General features: G+C 45.6%; 1 protein-coding gene across 3 annotated transcripts in view; it reads right to left on the bottom strand.

Moving 5' to 3' along the window:
* The window catches only part of ST7 (suppression of tumorigenicity 7), a 144,911-nt gene that overhangs the window by 31,796 nt on the left and 88,860 nt on the right, over positions 1-24,255 (bottom strand). For all 3 annotated transcript variants that reach the window (XM_084514376.1, XM_084514377.1, XM_084514378.1), the window contains 3 exons: positions 23,526-23,680; positions 20,078-20,175; positions 3,215-3,329 (listed from right to left, as the gene is read on the bottom strand). In XM_084514376.1, coding sequence (XP_084370502.1) covers positions 3,215-3,329; positions 20,078-20,175; positions 23,526-23,680 — 368 coding nt within the window. The remainder of the gene's footprint in view (positions 1-3,214; positions 3,330-20,077; positions 20,176-23,525; positions 23,681-24,255) is intronic.

Below are 24,255 nucleotides of genomic sequence, written 5' to 3'. Positions count from 1 at the left end.
ACCTACGGAAGGAATGCCTTGAAGTTAGATTAGAGGTTAGGAGGAAATTCTTCACTCTGAGGGTGGTGAGGCACTGGCACAGGCTGCCCAGAGAAGCTGTGGGTGCCCCATCCCTGGAGGTGCTCAAGGCCAGGCTGGATGGGACCCTGGGCAACCTGATCTAGTGGGTGGCATCCCTGCCCATGACAGGAGGGTCGGAACTAGATGATCTCTGAGGTCCCTTCCAACCCAAGCCATTCTGTGATATGATTCTAAGTTCAAGGTAAGTAAAACCTACATACATGTATTTCATATGTTGTAAGGACAAGAAGTTGGACAGAGGGAGACTGAAGAACGGAGAGTAACTCTGAATGGGATACATTTTAGAAAACTGGTTTCTCTACATTAACTGTTAAAAAATAAGAATATGATCAATACCCATTCACCATGCACGTTCCAAAATAAAGATGATTGTTTCTAATCATCTGTAGTGTTTTTTTTTTTAAAAAAAAAGGTTTGCATTTTGATTTGACACTGATTTAGAGTAGGATTCTTTGAAGTAAGCAGTTACCAAATAAAAGTGTAACAGCCTAGAGCAGAATGAGACATTTTGCATTAAAAAAAAAAAAAATCAAACAAAACCAACCAAACAAAAACCACCAAGCATTTTATTTCTATGTATAATATGGTCTAAATTCTCTTCTCAAGTTAACTCTGAATTCAGGCCTGTCTACATGGTAACACGGTCCTTCTCCTTCTTTGCAAGTGGTAAGTGAAAGGAGAATCTGTACAAAGTGTTCCTCCTGCAAACCAGAAAGTTTACAGTCTCACAAGAAAGTAAGACAGTGACATTTACTACAAAAAAAAAGAAAAAAAAGAAAAAAAAAGAAAAAAAAAAAAAAAAAGAAAAAAGAAGCCAAGGAGATCTTCAGGGAGGGATCACTGCATCACTACAACTAAACAAACAGGCCTCCAACCTTTTTTAATTTGATTTTCAATTACCAGAAAGGTCTGAGTTTTCACATAGTACCCAGGTTACCAGAGAATAACAATCAAAGGGACGGGCTGCCTAGGGAAGTTAATAAATCATTTGCTCTGAGCATCACAACAAGCAGACCTACTCCACTGAAAAACGATCAATTTAAAAAGTAAGGAAATAGGAGCAGATAAACTTTATCTGTTATGAATACCAGAAGCTTATTCCATTAAGAACAGTCTTTTCAGCAGCCATAACTATTTCTGCTGTAAATAACATGGATCCATGTCAAATCGGAGCCAAAACTCCTTTCAGAATTCAACAGTATTTAGGTCATCTGCACTCTATTGACAGGCACTGAACTCTGAAACCATAATGATGTAGCTCAGCAACAGTGCATGACTTCCCACTAATGAGGCCCTTTTTCCATGAATAATGAGTATAGACATCAGCTCTGTTGCCAGGTACATAATATAAACACTATTTAACACACAGCTTTTAGTAAAGCAGTGTGTCTGCTTGCAGAGGCTGAGGTTTTGCACAGTGCAATCCAACTTTTTAGCCCAGGGTGGGGGCAGGCTGCTCAAGGAAATAATTTGTTCATATGTTATCAAAATACAATAAATCAGGTTTGGGCTCAGTCAAAAAAAAGGCAGTGGAGTGGAACCAACAGAAACTGCAGATAGGAAAGTATAAATGAGTTCATTGTTTTATAATCCAATAAATCTTACAACACATGAAGCTGATGAGTTCTAAAATGAGCTGAGACTCCCTGAGATGAGCCTTCTGAGACTCATGAGCTGTAAGAGTCATACTGGTTAAGCCTGTGCTTGTGGAGTCCTTGTGCATACCTAGCATATACACACACCTTTCTTTATATATGGCAAAAAAATGAGTTGAAAATGCATAGGCTCAAACAGATGAAGTAAAAAGAGTTTCAAATTTGAAAAGCCACATCTGTTATACTTCTGACCTCAGTTTTGATTATATCAGACGCTTTTGAGAAAACAAAACGCACCTTCAAGTTTTAGCATCTTCAAAGTGCCACCATAGTGTTGTTTAAACCTAGAGATCAGTGCTTCACCATGCAAAAGCAGCGTTGGCACAGGAGTTTAATCTGAGATTTGGGAGGGCTTGATTTAATTTCCTGTTCCGCCACAGGTCTGCTATTTCCCAGAGTTATTAGTAGATAACTACATTAAAGACAAGGATGTGCTGAAGTCCCATGGTGCCTGAAGCCACAGTGAGAAGCTCCTGTCTCCATGGGCTGTTACACTTTTCTGCTTTTTGGTGCCCAGGCAAAGAGAACAAAGCTGATCAAAACCAAGACAGAAGCCACAGAGAAAAGTGTAGATGGAAAAGATGCAAGTGGTAAAAGAGGAGTTGTAAAGTGGGTGAGGAGATGTATAATGACCATCACTGCCCTGAAAACCAGACTGGGACAGCTAGTTAGGTGAGGTAGGAAAATGGCTTTGGGAGTGAATGGTACTGGCTGAAACAGGAGCCTCTGGTAGGAACTGGAAGCAAAAGAAAGCTGAAATTGACTGTGCAAAACAGAAGTAGAAGGGAGTTCAGTAGACAAATGGGACAGAAGATCAACTAGGGATAGGCTGGAAAGGACGTGAAGTCTATTCAAAGAATCAAAGAGAGAGTGGCCAAAGCTCTGTGGTTACGGGTTCCAGTGCCCATACTGGTAGCCACGTATGCAACAGCACCTCAAATAGCCTCCATTCACCTCTTCAAAAACTTTTGAAGTTACAAGCCTTAAAATCTCTGCTTAAGTAACACTAGAAAAGCCATAAAATCTAGTAATTAAGAACATTTTAAAGGCAACAAGATAAAGCTAGAGAAAGAGTTAAGAAATATCAAAATGTAGGCTTTTGCACTTAATTTAGCCATTTGGTTCATGCATACTCCAATCCTTTCTTCAGACAAGGTTTGAGTAACATGCAATAAGAGTCTACAGAACCAAAATAGTCATTCTTTAAACATCAACAGAAAGCAAAGAAATGCTGAAGAGCTATGAATAAGTGAATTCCATTACTCTGTACAGAGAATGAAGCAGGGTTTGCAGAAAAAAAAACAACACACAGTATGTAATCTCTGGATCAAGGACTGTGTAAGGGGATGTATGAAGCTTGTGCAAGTCACCTTACTTACAATACTTCTGAAATTTTAAAGTTTGACTTTCTGAAGCTTGACCGAAACATTGTTTTTCTGAGTACTGTATAGAAAAAATATAAATACATACGGACTTACCATCATACTTTGCTAAGACTGCCTGGACATCTGCATATGCTTGCAGTTCCAACAAAGCTTCTAGCAGGTTTTCATGGATATTGAACATGCTGAGCAGAGGAAACTCCTTCATCAACTAAAATCAATAACATATGAAAGGGTTAGATTATTGACATGGAAAATGGTTTCATGTTCAAAACGCACCAAGTTAAAACCCTTCAGTTCCCCACATTCCTGACTCTTTCCCAGAGTTCACTATTACCTCAGAAATTTCTGAGCTCTAAACAGACAGTGGAGCAGGTTTCCTGACAAAATATGCTTAGCATAGGATGCATTTAATCCTTGAATCAGGTGTACAGGAACAGGAATACTCTAACAAGCCATGTAAAGAAAATAGTTCCAGGTCAGCCTTGGTCTGTATGACAATATTAAGTTGGATATGAAAACTGTCAATTGATAAACATACTTCTGAAGATACAGAGAAACTGATGAGAACCACCAAATCTTAATCTCGCAAACAGAGAACAGGATGGAAACAAGAATGGTGAAGATTCACCAGGAATTTTAGAAAATAAGAAACAGGTAATGTCTGTAGCTTCTTCCCTCTTTAAGGAAGATTATCAGATGTGCAACGTGCAGAGAAATTCTTCCTTGTACATTAAATTCTTGCCTGGCACACGTTAATGTAAGAAATAATCTGTCCTCATGGGCTAAGTCTGTCTAAATTTGGCTCTTTGGGTAGCACTGACTCTGTTGCACTTTGAGGATTACTGAAGTACCAAAAATGCAAGGACAGGAGTGTTTTGTATAATGGATTATACAAATTTCTGGTGTGAACCATGATCACTGAGACAGAAGCTGATTCACTGAATTTGTGATTCCAGTGGGATAGGGATGGGCATAAAGTTCCCAGCTGAAATGGATGGAGCTGAACCTGTGAGGAACACACACACACAAAAGAAACTGTGTAGTTTACAGGCTTTCCTTCTTCTCCAGTGTTCCGAAAAAAAATGGACCACAGGTCTTGGTGCTTATCTAGATAAAAAAAAAATGACCATAAAAATAAGAAGTTTAAGTCTTTGCTCACGAAGAAAAATAACTGCAGGTGAAAATTCACACAGCTGGCTCCATCAGTTATGGATCCAGCATGGCACCTACTACTTCTCAGTCTTGTCCTTACTGACTGCTGCATATTTAACGGTCGAAGCTACTACTTGGAAGGAAAAAGCATGACAGAATCTAGCCCTACGTAAAAAGTGATTTAAAGCTCAGAATGAGCATATTGCAAGCAACCCCTTCAAGGGATTAAGAAAGATTATCCCTCTTCATTGCGGATGAATAATGGCTGGCAGAAAAACCTTCCCTCCACGAGTGAAGAAAAGGGAAGAGCTGCAGCCAGTCACAGATGTGCCGTGGCCAGTAAAAAGTTCCTACTCTGGTTCTGTTTCTCACTGACATCACTCACTGGTTTTTATTTTTTTTCAGCTTTAATTAGGTTCTGTCAGAGTGATAAACCTCGCCTGAGACAGCAGCAGAAGAAAGGTCACTGTCCGGCCTACCAGACCTCCAGACTGACACGTGTTAATGAAGGTTTAATCTGGGAAGGGCTCAATGTTAGCAAGTCCAACTGAGTCAAAACGAACTCAGTTGATGCTGTGGTTACAAAAATAAAACACCTCTAACCAGCCACTCAGCTGTGCTAACGCTGACTTTGCACAAATGACAGCACGTTTGCTATAAATAAAAAAATAATAATAAGAGGAGAGGACATGAGCTCAGTTTTCTGCCATCTCAGGATGGACAACACACAGCTTTTACTGCGAATACTCTTCACAGTACAAATGTGGTTTTTGAGAAGCGTCCCAGAAAGTAACGCCACTTAGATGCAAGTGTATTACCACAGGTCATCTTTTAGGCCCCAGGGTGCGGGGAAACACTGGGGAAGAAAAAAAAAATGCCTCAGAGGTTACAACATTGACCTGCTGGACGTTGAGGGCAGGCCAAACCCTGTGCCATGCTGAGGAGCAGCGGAGAGCTGAGGGCCAGCTCCCATCTCCTCCCCAGCAGGCCTCATGCCCCACACCAAGGGGTGAAGACGGGCACCCCGTCCGTGAGCAGGGCAAGGAGAAGGCACCCTCGAGTTCCCCAGGCCCTTACAGCACGGGGTTCTTCTCTGGCCTCCGGTTTAAGGAGACACACGGCTCCCTTTGCACCTAACTGTGAATTTTCTGTGATGTTAGAGACTAACATTGGCCAAGGTGTCCAATGATCAATTTTCATTCTCTTTTCATCTTTACTGTAACAGACACTTTTATATTAGTGCCAACCACTGCACTTAGAGACAACACGAAAGCTCTACTGTCATCCTTCTCCCTGATTTAAGACCTCAAGAGACAGCCATCAGATTCAGCACTTGACGTTTCTCACCAAAGCAACTGTACCTTCTTACCTCAATACTGCTTAGGACTACAGATTTCATTATAAAATGCTAATTATTGGACTCTCAGCCAGTATAAAGAGCTGTACTCCTCTGAGCTAAGCTTGCTTTCGTACCATATCAAAGCCAACACAACATGGCCACGAATGTATTACCTTACAACACGAGATGTTCAAGTAGATATCAAATGCATCATACCAAGTACGTGCTCGCAAGGATTTTATTTTGAACTTTTCAAAATAATTTCTAGTGGCTCCATTAGCCCTTATTCTGTTCCAACTGCTCTGCACATTTGGGGAGGAACACATACACACACAGCAAGTGGAACTGCTTCTGTTGAAAGATTCATTAGCTGTACTGCAGATACACAGGAATGGCAGCTTTTGCAGGTAATTAGTAATTTTTAATTTTCACGATATTTTGGGAGTACAAGTTTGCAGAAGAAATCTGGAACTAAGCCTGACACAATCAGATATCTTATTGCTAGTCCTGGGAGGGCCGTAATTCCAGACTCACCCCAATCCATATTGCAGGGTGTAGTTTCAATGACTTTTTGATGGATACGAAAGAGTGATGATCACAAAATATGCTTTATGGTACAAGGAAATCCCCGTCTGATTTATTGGATGAGGAACAAGTTATACCTCCCAAAGAACAGTTAAATGAAGAGGGCTCCCTTTCCTGAGAAAATTTCCATCATCAGTATTTTGTCATTTAGATCTAATTTTGAAACATTTTCAAGGAATGTAGTTTTAGCTGCTATATCTGTTTTCCTCCTGTGATGACATTAACCTCATGCATCAATTAGCAATGATACATCATTTGTGTAGGGAACAGCCTTGAGTTACAGTTTATGACTATGACTAGACCATGGGGCTCAAGTGAATACAGAGGTGGATAAATGAATGATCTTATACATCACCTGGTGTTGACACATTTATTCTTTATTTGCATTGTGGCTGTACAAATGGCCACATATTTTATGGGCAATGCACACAACCATTCACTGCTGCTTATATTCATATATTCTCTACAAGCATTTTAAAATCCATGTATTCAACTGAATGCATTTGTAGATATGAGTAAGTGAGTTCAGCTTACAAAAAAGAAACAACAACAAATAAATGAGAAATTCAGTGGGAATTTACAACCTTAACTTCGAGTCTATCTCTTCCCACTGTGGCTATGTGAAATGGTAAAATCTGCCTCCTAGAAGAGAAATGACTGAAGCTGCCATCTTCCAGGTGTGACTGTCAGCCACCAGCAAAGAACCAAGAGCGCACTGTAGATAGCACTGTTACGTTCACCAGCACTTTGCATAAGCTGCTTTCTGGTACATGACTGTCATCTGTAAGCACTGTTAACTGAACAAAGTAAAAAGGCAAAATATCAAGCCATTTCTGAGCAGAAATATAGAAGACCCCACTTCTTAGGGCTTCGTTATCTACAGCTAGATTTTCAGATGTCTTAAACTCTGTCTGAAGTTTGCCTTGGGCTGGAGGCACTTGAAACATCATTCCACATTGACTCTCTGATGTCTAATAAAATTAACTTATGGCTAAGTTTTTCTTTAGTCTAATATGACTAATATGATCTTTTCCTTGTATTCAGCTACTTTTCCCATAAAAGCTGCAGAAATTGGATGTCTTTAATATTTCCTTTCCTTTGACAAATTTTGTTGAATCTGAATGATGGATCAAATATTCCTTGTACTGAGAGAAACAGTTGAGACTTGATTTCGTAAGCTTTATTTTCCCAGAAAACCAGGCTAAAAACGATCTAGTAAAGAGTATTGTTGTAAACTCCCTAATATTGAAGCTAGATTACTAGCTGTAAAGAAGCTATCTGTCAGCCAACTTAATACAATGGAGCTGATTTGCAAAACCTGAGAACAGATATCACAAACCCCTGGCCAGCTCACCTGGCAAGGAGAGAAGAAATGTTGTCAGCAAACACAGGCTAGCACACAGATAGGCTCCACTTTACACTGTGGGATGGGACAGGTATAGAATTTAGCTGACATTCCATTTTTATTTGGCAAATGCAAGTTTAGCTCTAGTGTTCCAAAATATTTACAGATAATGTGTCTTTAATTCAAGGTAGGATTAGCAATTAGACAGTAAAGGAATAAATATCTTACTGACTACGCAAACTCTAAGGAAATATGCTAGAACATGCAGCCTATATGTTCTCTCTTAATTGGAGGATGAAAGCCTTTGGAGTAAGACTTGAGTTCTTTAAGGAATATAATTATGAAAATGCTGTTATTTGGACTGTGTTGTAAAAATGCACATTCCAGGAATAAAAAGGATCTTGAAGGAAGACATGGCATGAAACCAGAAGAACACAAGTTGTTCCAGATGTACACTTACTACTAAATAATTGCATCACATAAAAGCAGTAAGAGAAATTATATAATTTTTGATATATCAAAGATCAGCAACTTTATAAAGCATGAAAATAAAGCGATTACTCATAGCCCTCTTCAGGAGAAAATCCTTTATTTACATTATCATGAAGTACTTTGCAGAAACCTTGCCATAGTTTTAGACTTTTAAATGCAATTAAAAGAAGGAAATGATCTAGTAACTCAAAAATGTGCTAGGGGTTTCCAAAGAGGTGGAGGAACACAATTAAAAGACATACAATGCCTCTGAACGAGGATTGATACAAGAGGATTGACAAAAAAGGAGCCCAACTTACCAGGGTCCCTGTAAGACCACATGACTACATTCCGTTTTCTGTCTTAATGGAATCAGAGTGCTGGAAACCCTTGGGTAAATACACTGAGTACGACGAAAAATCAGATGCAGTTGTCTGTGCTACACAGGATTTGATAACACGCAGTATATGCTCAGCAGGCTGAATATATGTTTCAACAAATTGTAAGGCAAACAAAACCTGACAGTGTAGTGTAGCTTTAGTACAGGAAGCAAGTACGCTGCTGTACAGGACACGTGCCCAGCACAGCCATTTTGCTCCAGCTGGGTGTAAGTTGTCATTAAGTATGTTGGACAAATCTTTTGAGAAGGCCCACATGCTCTGCTAGAAAAACGCCTGTTTTCAACACATGCCTAAAAGGCAATCTTTCATTGCAGTCACCTGGCTGTTATAATTTTAAGCACAATTTATATGAGAAACATTACCATCAGTTACAGGTTACAGACACTGAATTTCTAGTTTTGAGGGTTTTGCACAGGATGACAGGCATGGCAGAAAGTGAGGGCTCTGACTCGCAGGTGGAGTGAAAGGACCAACAGCACTGGGGCAGTCACGGGAGTCTCCATTTTGTGTAAGATCCCATCCAGATGAAGGATGTCCTCATCTTCCCTCCCCCCAGTTTATCCACACTGTGCACAGCTGTTACAGAAGAAAATATATTTGAATACAGAGGCATGTGGAAGTGTTTTCACTGTTGGAAATCAGTGTTTATCACTTGCTGTTACTGCAGCATTTGTGTGTCAGAACAGGAGTTAACCAAAGATCCTTCCCTGTGGGGGAGACTGGCAAACGTCGCTGCTCACATGAGCAGCGCTCCTCTGAAATTCATGAGGTAGCTCTTGGTCTTCTTGAACTCAGAAGAATTTTTGCTTCAAATTGTAATAAATGGCACGTTGAATGGATGCTAGATTTTCACAAAGCTAGCATTCCACTCAAGGCAAAGGAAGCCTGCTTCACTTGACCTGTGTAACGCGCGCCAAAGACTGACTCACTAATCCTTGCCTAAAGCGCAGAAGTATTTGGAAGAGACAGACAGTAGCTGTGGGTGCAAACAGCTGCAGAAGCTGCATTGTTGAGTTGCTAGGGATCAGAACATCTCTATTAGCAGTCAGGACTCTTTCCTTTCACACTGCCTGATGACACAAAGTACAGAAAATCGTTCTAGTTATATCTTACCCAAGAGCACTCAGCAATGCACACAGAAACAGAAAATTCAAGATAATGTTGAATAAAAAACAGCATTCAAAGTCCAGTAAAAGAGGTTGCCAAGGAAGTACGCTAGATCTGAAGAACTGGCACACCAATAAAAATCACTAGTGCTGCTGGTGATACAAAGATAAAAAACCCAACCTCCCCTTATCATTAAAATAGATTCAGCGTGGCTGAGTACCATTTTGATGCCTCCAAATGGCATAACCTTTTAAACCACTTGAAAAGTTCAGGGCAGCCTCAGTGTTTAAACAGCTTATCAAGCGGCACATTGATATTCAAGCAGCTCTCTAGCAGTGCAAGCTGCTTAGACACTGACAGCCCCTTGGGATCTTCTCTGGCAAAAAAAAATAATAAATTTAACTACTGCAGTTGGGCACCGAGATGAACACAAACACATCCAGCTTGAAATATCCTCAGCGAGATTCTCAGAGCTAGGTCCGTAACAGTAAACTTCTAGGCCCTTTAAAAATGAACTGAAGAGTAATTTCTCAGCAGACATCACTGATCCCAGAAAGAAAGTGTGCATTTCTGACCCTGCAATGAGGTGACTCCGCATCGGGACGCAGTGCTCCAGGTGGGGCCTGGCAGGGGCAGAGCAGAGGGGGGCAATCACCTCCCTTGACCTGCTGGCCATGCCTCTGGTCCTTCTCTGCAGGGCTGCTCTTGATGAGCAGGTAGTAACTATACTTGTTGAGACCAGAAAGCAGTTATCACAGAAGTGCAGGGCTGTGGTGTAGGAGATATAAACGCTCCAGAGAGCAAGTTTGTTTCATCTCCCTGTTCACTTCATCCCTTAGCTCGCTTTCTGCCTGCCTCCCTTCTCTTTCATAAGCACACATCGCCCTTCAGTGACAGCCTGCTCATTCCACAGCCCAAATCTTCCCCAGAGCAATCCTAAGAAGCTAGACCCAGGGAAATTCAGCAGCGCAGCCATCCGCAAAGTACAGAAAGAAGGGCCTCTGCGTACTCTCCACACCCCCTCTGCTTTCATTCGATGGAAAACACAAACCACAAGCCCAGCACACTGATTTTCATCCACTGTGAAGGTAAGGGAACGAGCAGACAGACAGCAGCTGGTACAGAAAGCTACCCTCGCTCCTCGGCACCCGGTTTGTCTTTCAGCATTATCCCCAATGAAGATGTAACGTGACGGGATAGCGAAGGCTCCTCCCAGCCGCCACCACGGCCTTTCACCTCTGCACACCCCAGGTTCTCCAACCCCCTTTGGAACACGCTGCTTTAAAATCGTCCTGACATCATCAGCCCAAGAAATAAACCAACCAGCACCGCAGGCTTTTTCCTCCGGGACAGGACGAGAGATCTGGTTCCCCCGCACACCGCACCGTGCTCTGCGTAAGGAGGAATAAAAGCGGGGTAACTCTGGTGACGGGGCTGGAGTTACTCCAGCCGCACGCTAATCAAAATGAGGTCACGAGTTAACTCCGTCCATACAAATAGTGACAGCTGCTGGTTTCTATAGCGAAGCGTAGTAAATAGTTATCATCACAAACACAAACAAAGGCAGAGCACCTATGTGTGCCTCAGCTACACATCGCCATGGCAATTACAGCTTACTGACTCTGAGCAATTCAGCTCAGCTAAATGAATGAGATCAAAGCAGCGAAGCCAACACCACAATGCTTCCTCAAAATTGATTACAGAAGCGACAAATTCCTAACAAATCACTGTTTTTGAGTATCTTTAAAAAAATGCCAAAGAATAGGATTTTCCTAACAGCAGCATGTATAACCAATAACCCCAAATCTTATTAAAGCCACCACCAACTCATTTTCTTTCCATTAAGGTGTTTTAAGCAGGATCTCCCTCTTTTCTGACATAAAATTGAAATAAGACAATGTAATCCATCAGTAATGTCCTCAAGATGGCCTTATATATGCAACGAATTAAAACACTCTCAAATATTTTATTTTTTCAAAGTGGCAAAGACTCACTACATCCCAATCATATTTCCCAGATGGTGTCATGAACCTCTTAACACTTCATTTCCATCATGTTCCATGTCTTGAGAAATCTGTTTTCAATCTCTCAAACACAAACAAGGCCTCCACCCTCTGTCCCCTGATGCTGGATTCAGCAGTCCCCGGCCAACTTATTCTTCATATTCTTCTTAGGGTGAATAAATCCATCTCCTCCCTCATCAATCACGCAGAAACCACCAATGACACATTCATGTTCAAACTGCTTCATAAATGCATTATTTATGTCATCCATGAAAAAATGGTGGCTATGCATTCATCAGAAATAAATGGCTCCATGTCAGTCTAAGAAAAGCGTCTGCAAAGCTGGTGTGACCCTACTCGTGCTTTTAGTGGACTGGAGATGTGACCCTGAGGTACTGTTGCTTTTATATTTCACCTAGGGACCTGCTAATTCTCAGCTCTGCTCAATCACAACAAAGGTCTCTAGAGGAGTTTAAATGTGGTTCTGAGGATTTGGCTAAGTGTCTTTATGTGGAAAAATACCGAATGCATTGATCTGAATCACAGAATCACAGAATCACAGAATTTCTAGGTTGGAAGAGACCTCAAGGTCATCGAGTCCAACCTCCAACCTAACGCTAACAGCCCTCCACTAAACCATATCCCTAAGCTGTACATCTAAGCGTCTTTTGAAGACTTCCAGGGATGGTGACTCCACCACTTCCCTGGGCAGCCTGTTCCAATGCCTCACAACCCTTTCTGTAAAGAAGTTCTTCCTAACATCTAACCTAAAACTCCCCTGGCTCAACTTAAGCCCATTCCCCCTCGTCCTGTCACCAGGCACGTGGGAGAACAGGCCAACCCCCACCTCTCTACAGCCTCCTTTAAGGTATCTGTAAAGAGCAATAAGGTCACCCCTGAGCCTCCTCTTCTCCAGGCTGAACAAGCCCAGCTCCCTCAGCCGCTCCTCGTAGGACTTGTTCTCCAGGCCCCTCACCAGCTTCGTCGCCCTTCTCTGCACCCGCTCAAGCACCTCGATGTCCTTCTTGTAGCGAGGGGCCCAAAACTGAACACAGTACTCGAGGTGCGGCCTCACCAGAGCTGAGTACAGGGGGACGATCACCTCCCTAGCCCTGCTGGTCACGCTGTTCCTAATACAAGCCAGGATGCCGTTGGCCTTCTTGGCCACCTGAGCACACTGCTGGCTCATATACAGCCGACTGTCCACCATCACTCCCAGGTCCTTCTCTGCCTGGCAGCTTTCCAACCATTCCTCTCCCAGCCTGTAGCTCTGCTTGGGGTTATTGCGCCCCAGGTGCAGGACCCGGCACTTGGCCTTGTTAAACTTCATGCAGTTGACCTCAGCCCATCGGTCCAGCCTATCCAGATCCTCCTGCAGAGCTTTCCTACCCTCAAGCAGATCGACACACGCACCTAACTTGGTGTCATCTGCGAACTTACTGAGGGTGCACTCGATGCCCTCGTCCAGATCATCGATGAAGATATTAAAGAGGACCGGCCCCAGCACCGAGCCCTGGGGGACGCCACTAGTGACTGGCCTCCAACTGGACTTGGCTCCATTCACCACGACTCTTTGGGCCCGGCTATCCAGCCAGTTTCTAACCCAACGAAGCGTGCGCCAGTCCAAGCCAAGAGCAGCCAGTTTCTTGAGGAGAATGCTGTGGGAGACGGTGTCAAAAGCCTTGCTGAAGTCAAGGTAGACCACATCCACAGCCTTTCCCTCATCCACCCAGCGCGTCACTCTGTCATAGAAGGAGATCAGGTTCGTCAGGCATGACCTGCCTTTCATAAAGCCATGCTGACTGGGCCTGATCGCCTGCTTCCCCTGCAAGTGCTGCATGATGACTCTCAGGAGGATCTGCTCCATGAGCTTTCCTGGCACTGAGGTCAAACTGACAGGCCTGTAGTTTCCTGGGTCTGCCCTCCGGCCCTTCTTGTAGATGGGCGTCACGTTTGCTAGCCGCCAGTCGATTGGGACCTCCCCCGATAGCCAGGACTGTTGATAAATGATGGACAGTGGCTTGGCCAGCTCCTCTGCCAGTTCCCTCAGTACCCTTGGGTGGATCCCATCTGGCCCCATCGACTTGTGCACATCTAAGTGCCGTAGTAGGTCACCAACCAGTTCTTCATGGATAATGAGGGCCACATCCTGCTCCCCATCCCCTTCCACCAGCTCAGGGTACTGGGTATCCAGAGAACATCCGGTATTGCCGCTAAAGACTGAGGCAAAGAAGGCATTGAGCACCTCCGCCTTTTCCTCATCTCTTGTAACTAAGTTTCCCCCCGCATCCAGTAAAGGATGGAGATTCTCCTTAGTCCTCCTTTTTGTGTTGATGTATTTATAGAAACGTTTTTTGTTATCTTTAACGGCAGTAGCCAGATTGAGCTCCAGATGAGCTTTGGCCTTCCTAATTTTGTCCCTGCACAGCCTCGCTACTTCTTTAAAGTCCTCCTTAGTGGCCTGCCCACTTTTCCAAAGCTTATAAACCCTCTTTTTCCTCCTAAGATCAAGCCACAATTCTCTGTTGAGCCAGGCCGGTCTTCTTCCCCGCCAGCTCGTCTTTGGGCACGTGGGAACAGACCGTTCCTGCGCCATTAAGACTTCCCTCTTGAAGAGCGCCCAGCCTTCCTGGACCCCTCTGCCCTTCAGAACCGCCTCCCAAGGGACTCCACCAACCAATGTCCTGAGCAGCTCAAAGTCAGCCCTCCGAAAGTCCAATACAGCGGTTTTACTGGTCCCCTTCCTGACCTCGCCAAGAATAGTGAACTCCACCATTGCGTGGTCACTCTGCCCTAGACAGCTCCCGACGATCACGTCCTCCACCAGTCCTTCTCTGTTTGTGAAGAGAAGGTCTAGCGGGGCACCTCCCCTGGTAGGCTCACTAACCAGCTGCGTCAGGAAGCTATCTTCCACGCTCTCCAGAAACCTCCTAGACTGCTTTCTCAGGGCTGTGTTGTGCTTCCAGGATATGTCAGGGAAGTTGAAGTCCCCCACGAGTACAAGAGCTGATGATTTTGCAACCTCTGTCAGCTGCCTGTAGAATTCCTCATCCGTCTCCTCATCCTGGTTCGGCGGTCTATAGCAGACCCCGACCAGGACACTAGCCTTGTTGTCCCTGCCGATCCTAACCCAAAGGGACTCAACCTTGTCATTCCCAACCTCGAGTTCTACAGCCTCGAAAGACTCTCTAATATAGAGAGCCACACCACCACCCCTTCTATGCTGCCTGTCCCTTCTATAGAGCTTATAGCCAGGCATTGCAGCACTCCAGTCATGAGACTGGTCCCACCACGTCTCCGTGATGGCAACCAAGTCGTAGCCTGCCTGCCGCACGATGGCTTCCAGCTCCTCCTGTTTGTTACCCATGCTGCGTGCATTGGTGTAGATGCACTTCAGCTGGGCCATTGCCTTATCCTCCGGCCTTGCCATTGTTCCCCCTGGCATAGCCCCAACAATCCTAGCCTCAGCCCCATCCCCCTTCCTACCTAGTTTAAAGCCCTCTCAATGAGCCCTGCCAGTTCCTGGCCCAGGATCCTTTTTCCCCTAAAAGATAGGGACCCGTCTGCGGCCATCAGGCCAGGTGCTGAGTAAAGTGCCCCATGATCAAAAAACCCAAGATTTCTGCGTTGGCACCAGCCCCGGAGCCACGTGTTTAACAGGTGGGCTTTCCGTGTCCTCTCTGAACTCCTCCCTGCCACCATAGGGATGGACGAAAACACCACCTGCACTCCCGCTCCATCCACTAACCGACCCAGCCCCCTAAAGTCCCTTTTGATAGCCTTGAGGCTTCTCTCTTCGATGTTATCACTGCCCGCCTGGACTATCAAAAGGGGGTAATAGTCAGAGGGGCGTACCAGGTTAGGAAGCTTCCTGGCAACGTCCCTGACCCTGGCCCCAGGGAGACAGCAGACTTCCCTACGGGTAGGGTCCGGCCGACAAATAGGGCCCTCTGTTCCCCTAAGAATCGAGTCACCAACAACAATAACCCTCCTGTCTTTTTTGGTGGAGGCAGTCCTGAGGCGCGGAGTCGACCTCCTCGCTCCAGGCATCCTCCTGGGAACATTTGCTACCTCTTCCTCACACACCGGCCTCTCAATCTCTAGGGCCTCAAACCTGTTGTGTAAGGGCACCTGGGAAGGTGGGGCCGGAAGGGGAGAGCATCGCCTGCGATGTCGAGCAGGGACCTGTTTCCATTCCTCCTCAGCTCCCAGATCCCCTCCCTCTGCCCGACGGGGACAGGGCAGGGGGTCCGCCCCCATTTGGGGAGTCTCACCTCGGCACCTCCCCTTGAGGCCCTGCAGGGAGTTACTCCAGAAGTCTATCTCCCGCTCACACTCCCTGATGGCCCTCAACCTCTCCACCTCCTCCTTGAGCTCCGCCACCATGCGGACCAGGTCATCCACCTGCTCGCACCTCACGCACGCAGTTTCTCTGCCTCCCGCCGATGGCAGCAAGAGGCTCAGACACTCCTTGCATCCGGTGACCTGAACTGCGGCATTTTTTAACGGGTAGTCGGTCTGCGTGTGCACCGACTTTCTGGAGAGCGCGCCGTGCCTGGTGGCCACCATTATCGCCTAGTTACGGCTGTTGTTAACGAGGTGTTGTTTGTGTGTAGGGGGAGCGCTCCGCCCTGCCTGCGCGCCCTGCCTGCGCGAACTGCCGCGCTAACTGCCGCGCCACTCCCTCTGACGCGCCACGCCCTGTTTGCCCGCCCTGTTCGCCGCGCTCCTGGTCGCTCGCGCTCCCTAGGGGCTGCTTTTGAAGGGCTGGGGAGGGGGCGCTGCTGGCTCCGCCTTCGCCTCGTCAGCCTCCCTCACGAGGGCTGCCGGGTCCTGGCGGCTCCCTCTAGTAGGCTCGATGCCGGACAAAATTAGCCCTGCCTGGCCCGATCCCCCGCTCCGCTGCAGAACGCGTCTGCCCCGGAGCCGATCGCCTCGGCAAATGGCAGTGAAATGGCGGTGGGTCCCGATTTAAATAGCCCGCCGCTGACGCTGCTGGCTCCGCCTTCGCCTCGTCAGCCTCCCTCACGAGGGCTGCCGGGTCCTGGCGGCTCCCTCTAGTAGGCTCGATGCCGGACAAAATTAGCCCTGCCTGGCCCGATCCCCCGCTCCGCTGCAGAACGCGTCTGCCCCGGAGCCGATCGCCTCGGCAAATGGCAGTGAAATGGCGGTGGGTCCCGATTTAAATAGCCCGCCGCTGACGCTGCTGGCTCCGCCTTCGCCTCGTCAGCCTCCCTCACGAGGGCTGCCGGGTCCTGGCGGCTCCCTCTAGTAGGCTCGATGCCGGACAAAATTAGCCCTGCCTGGCCCGATCCCCCGCTCCGCTGCAGAACGCGTCTGCCCCGGAGCCGATCGCCTCGGCAAATGGCAGTGAAATGGCGGTGGGTCCCGATTTAAATAGCCCGCCGCTGACGCTGCTGGCTCCGCCTTCGCCTCGTCAGCCTCCCTCACGAGGGCTGCCGGGTCCTGGCGGCTCCCTCTAGTAGGCTCGATGCCGGACAAAATTAGCCCTGCCTGGCCCGATCCCCCGCTCCGCTGCAGAACGCGTCTGCCCCGGAGCCGATCGCCTCGGCAAATGGCAGTGAAATGGCGGTGGGTCCCGATTTAAATAGCCCGCCGCTGACGCTGCTGGCTCCGCCTTCGCCTCGTCAGCCTCCCTCACGAGGGCTGCCGGGTCCTGGCGGCTCCCTCTAGTAGGCTCGATGCCGGACAAAATTAGCCCTGCCTGGCCCGATCCCCCGCTCCGCTGCAGAACGCGTCTGCCCCGGAGCCGATCGCCTCGGCAAATGGCAGTGAAATGGCGGTGGGTCCCGATTTAAATAGCCCGCCGCTGACGCTGCTGGCTCCGCCTTCGCCTCGTCAGCCTCCCTCACGAGGGCTGCCGGGTCCTGGCGGCTCCCTCTAGTAGGCTCGATGCCGGACAAAATTAGCCCTGCCTGGCCCGATCCCCCGCTCCGCTGCAGAACGCGTCTGCCCCGGAGCCGATCGCCTCGGCAAATGGCAGTGAAATGGCGGTGGGTCCCGATTTAAATAGCCCGCCGCTGACGCTGCTGGCTCCGCCTTCGCCTCGTCAGCCTCCCTCACGAGGGCTGCCGGGTCCTGGCGGCTCCCTCTAGTAGGCTCGATGCCGGACAAAATTAGCCCTGCCTGGCCCGATCCCCCGCTCCGCTGCAGAACGCGTCTGCCCCGGAGCCGATCGCCTCGGCAAATGGCAGTGAAATGGCGGTGGGTCCCGATTTAAATAGCCCGCCGCTGACGCTGCTGGCTCCGCCTTCGCCTCGTCAGCCTCCCTCACGAGGGCTGCCGGGTCCTGGCGGCTCCCTCTAGTAGGCTCGATGCCGGACAAAATTAGCCCTGCCTGGCCCGATCCCCCGCTCCGCTGCAGAACGCGTCTGCCCCGGAGCCGATCGCCTCGGCAAATGGCAGTGAAATGGCGGTGGGTCCCGATTTAAATAGCCCGCCGCTGACGCTGCTGGCTCCGCCTTCGCCTCGTCAGCCTCCCTCACGAGGGCTGCCGGGTCCTGGCGGCTCCCTCTAGTAGGCTCGATGCCGGACAAAATTAGCCCTGCCTGGCCCGATCCCCCGCTCCGCTGCAGAACGCGTCTGCCCCGGAGCCGATCGCCTCGGCAAATGGCAGTGAAATGGCGGTGGGTCCCGATTTAAATAGCCCGCCGCTGACGCTGCTGGCTCCGCCTTCGCCTCGTCAGCCTCCCTCACGAGGGCTGCCGGGTCCTGGCGGCTCCCTCTAGTAGGCTCGATGCCGGACAAAATTAGCCCTGCCTGGCCCGATCCCCCGCTCCGCTGCAGAACGCGTCTGCCCCGGAGCCGATCGCCTCGGCAAATGGCCGAGAAGCTCTAGAAGCTGACATTCTGTCTTTCTACCTCCTTTGTCTTGCATCCAGTCCTTTTGTTTCAGCATGATGTTAGAATCACAGAATGATCCATTTTATGTTCCTACTGAGGAAAGTGTTTTCAGTCCTTCCAGTGCCTAACAAATGATGACTTTGGGTTTCCCTGTCATTGTCACTTGCCACGTTATACTTAACTTCAAAACCACCCGATTTTCTCTCTAGTAACAGAATAACCCATTTCTTATAACCAAAGTGTTCTGGGTCTCACTTTCCGTAAGAAACCTAGGACTGGATGGACCTGAGTCCCCAAATCCAGTACTCTGCATGCTGCTAGCCATATATATTGACATCAGCTGCAGAAGGGTTCACAAAAGGGTTCACTGTTTGACATAGCCCTATCTACAAATCACCAAACACATTCAGCAGCCCCTAGTAAGCTCCAGAAGTTGCCATAATTACGACGTCTGACATTTGAATGTGAAATTTAAGATCATATCTTTCTTGTATATTAGTGCCAGAACTGAGAATTCCAATGCTTTTCCACCTACATTTCGTACAGCATTGATTCCAGTGTGCCTGTGTAACAAAATTCATAAATAATCGTGGAGCTGACTGGACTGAAAACAACATTTTCTCCCAGCTGACTGCCTTGACCGCAAGGCTGCAAACCCAGGTCTTTCCTCCACGTTCCTCTTTCTAGCTATACAACAGTTTGGTTTCGACAAGTTCTTTTTCAACACCTCTAACTGGGAGCCTGGTGATTCTGGGGGAGTGACAGCTGTGAGCTGTGTGTCCGAAAAACCTCGGCAAGAGACATGAAGTGAAAGTTGCTTCCCACTTGCCATCTGGCAGATTATTTAGGATGAGGACTAGCATCACGAACTCTGCTCAGTGGTTTCAAAAACCATCACCGAAGCAGACTTGCTGCCGTGGGTGAGGCAAGTCACCTCCTTAGAGAACTGTGTTCCTAATCTGCATGCAGGATGCCCCACCTGAAGAAACGCTGAGCACTCCTAGCTAACTCTAACGCTGAGCCTTTTACACACTTGGAACATGTACAGTGCCTCCTGGAGTCTGCTGCCCTTCCTGCCATCCCCCACATTGCCACTGTTTGAGGTTTCAAATTTATAGCCTACAAATTTGGCATACATCTTCCTCCATCTCAGGGGGGAAGTCAGTTTGTTACAGATTGTAACAAACAAGAACGGTTACTTGTTCTTGACATCTCAGTAATAGGTTTTGCATGAATAAAGAACACTGTCCTCAGGTCTGTGTAGTGTGACAAACAATGACAGAGCCAAACTGCAGCTTTGTAAGAGAAAACAGAATACTTAAGACATATTTATTAAGTTTGCTGCATTCATTACATGTCCTAGTGGAAGAGGGAGAATTCAGGGGAAAAAAAAAAGTTATGTAACTTTGCGATCAAATAATTAAAGACTGCACTCTAATGCACACATACCAGGACGGGAAATTCAGCCTGTATGGGCAACCATCCCTCCGGCATTGTGATTTCATATATCTTATAAATCTTATAAATGATCTGTTAACTTAGTCTTTATGTACATTACACATACAAAATGATCTTCAGCAGTACTGCCTGCTGCAGGAGTGGGTGCTAACTTGTAAGCAAGTGCGTATCATCTCTGTGCTATTACCTACATATCAAAGCAGAACAAACAAACAAAAAATCCAAACTCACATCTCTCATCATTTTCACTGCTTCTCTGGTCCTTCCCAGCTTTCTTGCACACATTGCCAGCCTCCTCTTAATATAAACTAACACATTGGTGTCCCTTCCTGCAAAAAAGTAAAGAGACATAATTGACACAATTAATAACAACATAATTAAGATTAAAAAAATATTTTTAAAAATAAGTTCTTTTGATATTCTAACACAAAAGGAAACAGTTTTCTAAACATTTTTGTTATTTGCTATCACGTAATAAGAAGTTACCAAATTCAGCTGACTTAAATGTGACATAACCACTGAAATCAGTGGAATTACTCTGGATATATGGTGGTTTAAATAAGGATCCACACGATAGCTGTACACCTATGAAATGTAAGTGGATTTGAAGATACAGAGCACTGCAGGATATTAGACAGACCATCAAGTAATCAGGCAGGGGAGCGGAACCCCTACGAAGCTAACACTGAGACAAAAACTCTGTGGTTATACAGACAGCATTGAATTACTTACCAACTCACATATTTGGTTTAAACAACAGCATCCATGAAACTACATGTGTCTTATCTGCCTTTTTTTGTAAGTTTTACGTGTGTTAATAGGAGATGCAGCAAATCAGATCCTCAGTTTCAGTCCACCAGTCTTTTTACCTACTGATTATAAGTACACCCTGACCCTCCCTTTTGCTGAGCCTTTACTTGTTATCCTGTCACCATCTTCAAATTCCTCATGCAGCTAATTATGGATTGCAAATTAGCATCTTTCAGATACGACAATCCGATATGCTGGAAGGTGCCCTGACAACAAAGAAGACAGACACTAACCAGCTACAGGAATTGGTCTCTTGTAGAATCCTTACTCTTTTGGTGATCCTTGGTTTCTCATCCTCTCCCTGTAATTTCAATGTGAACTTTTAACGTGCTTCTGGACCAACAGGAAATGTGCAGACAGGTAATCAGCTATAGAATTACCATATCCAGAAAATATAGGACACCTGCTACAAATTATCTTCATGTACACTATGCAGTCTATAAAGATTCGTTTGTTCCTAACATTTTGAAGTCTTTCATAATAAGAACAAGATGTGTGCTGAACGCATTCCAAGTGCCTACAAATTGTTTTAAAGCTGTGATTACAATTTTCAGATAGATCAAGCAGCAGGCTGAACGGTCTGACTTGAGAAGAGAAAATAAATAAGGGAGGGAAGGAATTTCATTAGCTATATTTTATATTATGTAATTCCTTATCTCTGTATTGTTTTCTATATATTTAATAAACAATTTATTAGTTACATCTGTTTCGATATGTTTATATAGTGTAACCAAGAGTTATAAATTTCAGGCCACGCTCCCTTCCAGACATTTCAGAAGGAATGGTCAAAACACATTTACTTGTGAAATCAAGACAACCTTTCAGGCCAAAGTTTTCAGAGGTGACTAATGATTTGGGGTGACTAACGTAAGCCACCTTAAAAAGAAGACTGTCTGCACCTTCTATAAACCAGCATCTTTTGAAAGAGGTTAAATTGGGTACCCAAAGTCTGCATCTACTCTTAAAATTCATTGTCTAACGTAAGATACTGTATGAAAGATATGTGAGTACAGAGAAATATGGGACAATATGCTGTTGTTCAAAAATTACAGTGTTTTTCACTCCTTACAGATGAAACACCCTCTTTTCGTCCCAAGGTCAACCTGAAGGACTAGAGATGGCAGAACAGGTATTTCAGAACCATGTTGTAACTGCAAGATGAGGAAAGGAACTGTGGTCTCCTTACAGACATATTTATCCATGGTCCTTTTTTTCCTGAAGAAATCTGAGCTGCCCACCTTTTTAGCCATGCAAGTCCAGCATATAATGTAAGGAATCCTACACGAAGCTCTTGTGTGTAAGGCACTGTTTGAGACTGGAACTTGTCTAACTTCTGTAGGTGCTCACTGAGGTTATTGGTGGAAGGGTAGAGGAGTGGGACAGTCTAGCCCCTCTACCAAGCAATGGTCAGAGCTGGCCATCACTTTTCAGCCCCTCCTGCTCTGTGGCAGCGTACTTAATTCTGTGATTCAGCTCTTTGCTTACTCTGCTGTAATGCTGGAGGTTTGGGCTGTCAAACTGGATGCTGATGGTAGTGATACGTACCATCTAGCACGCACAGGTTACGAAGGCACCATACTTATGTTTGCCTGCACAAACTTTATCAGGATATCTTGGACATCTTGCTCACCAGGATAAGCATCACGACAGTCTTTAATCACTTTTATTGTGTATTTTTCATAGAACTGCTGTCATTTTCTGTGCTTAGGATGGATTGAGGGCACAAATCAAGGTTTTGTGGACAACCATAGGCCTGCTAGAACCTGAAAACTGCTTCAAGGGCTCAGCTGCTCTCCATTTGTTTTTCTCCAAAAATAAATGAATCATCATAAATGTATCATCCAAAATATCATTTGATATCCAACAAATGTTTAAAATACTGCCCCCAAGATTTATAAAAACTCAGGCTTTCAGGTATAAACTTGTGTGCACTTCTGAGACCAGAGATGACAGACAATTTCACTACGCACAGTTTTTATCAGCAATCTTTGACTTATGTGGAATAGCTAGAGGCTGTGAATTCAGGTCCTGAGAAACTTACAGATACCCCAAATATGTCCGTGCTTGTACTTATGCAATTCATTGGTATTATGTTTGTCTGAGGTAGCCATTGTAGATTAAAAATAATCTAGATCTGTTTGCTTTATTTATCTTTTTGTTCATTTACCGGCACTGAACACTCATCTATTTTCTTGGAATTAAGAAACACCCAGTAAATATCATTACAGCACCTACATCTCCGCACTCAGAACTTTAAAAAACTAGACTTTTAATTACAGCACTAAATTATTCCAGTTGTTAATTTTTATGTTTCTGTGACCTTTCTTAACAAATGCACCTAGCTTTTCAAATGTCACCCTGGTGAATGGGTCTCATTAGCTTTCACACAACAACGTGTGGTACGTGTTTATCCTTACAACTGATGGACAAAGCTGGCAAAGCACTTTGGTCCCGTTTGCATCATTCTTTACTGTTTTTACTGCATGAGCTTATGTTTTTAAAACAGCTAAAGGCATTTCGGTGCAACTTCCTAAATCAGTCTCCATCATTTTCTGAGTATCAAACCTCTTTTGGCTCTGCAGCCTTCTCCTTTCTATTAAGTAAATGCTACATATTTTCTGCCACGACAGAAAAGATGCATCTGTAATCTCAGTATTGCCAACTCAGTAACAGAATCAGGCAAAAACACTGAAATAGGATATTATGTTGGCTCTAGGAATATGGCTCTAGGAGCATATTCCAGCCAATGTACTGAGTGCACAGTTCTCAGAGGGGAAAAAACAAAAACAAAAAAAACAACCCCCTACCATTACCAGAACTTCTCCCTTTTTAAAAAATATATGTAGCTATTCCCTCCAATGAAACTTACTGTGTTGGGCTTCGTACTGGGCACCGTGATGCTGCAATTGCTGGCTGCGCCTGTAACAGCCTTCTCCAGCTTTCAGAGCCTGCTTGAACAGCTTCTCTGCTTCTACAATTGTTGTAGCTTCCTCTTCAGCCAAGAGAATATAGGCAGTGGCACATCTGTAAAAAACGTCAGAGGAAGAACTGTGAAAAAGGTACTTGAAGTAAAAACAATAAAAAGCCATGCAGACTTTAAAGGAAGTGCCAATTACAGAGGCAAAGGAGTTTTGTCGATATACTGTTCTCACAAACCTTTTTAAATACTCTGACAATTTAGAATTTATAATTATCTGTGCTCCTCGTCTATTAAGGAGTAAAACCACAAAGCCATTCATTTCACCTCTTTAAATCTCTCTTTACGAATAGGGTGAGCTGCTGAATTGAGATGTCTCTCTCATTGACTATAGAGGGAGCCTAGGTAACTACTTGAGACTCGATGGCCACAGCTTTAACAGATGAAATTAGATGGGATATAGGCTGTTGACTTCTGTCTGATACAAGTAGCTCATTACTGATGAGATTCTGCTTTATACAGAAACAGAATCAGGCTGCCGCTGCCACCTCTAATCATGTTTCACACAGTCATCACTTGAGGAATAGGAAACAACAGGTCTGGGTAAAAAAGAGACTCCGTATGTGAGGAGAACGGAATAGGTGTATAGCTCACTGCAAGCAATAGCCTCTTCTGCTATATG

This window comes from Aythya ferina (assembly GCF_964211825.1).
Source record: "Aythya ferina genome assembly, chromosome: 1".
Lineage (NCBI taxonomy): Eukaryota > Metazoa > Chordata > Aves > Anseriformes > Anatidae > Aythya > Aythya ferina.
This window is presented reverse-complemented; position numbering and strand designations above follow the sequence as displayed.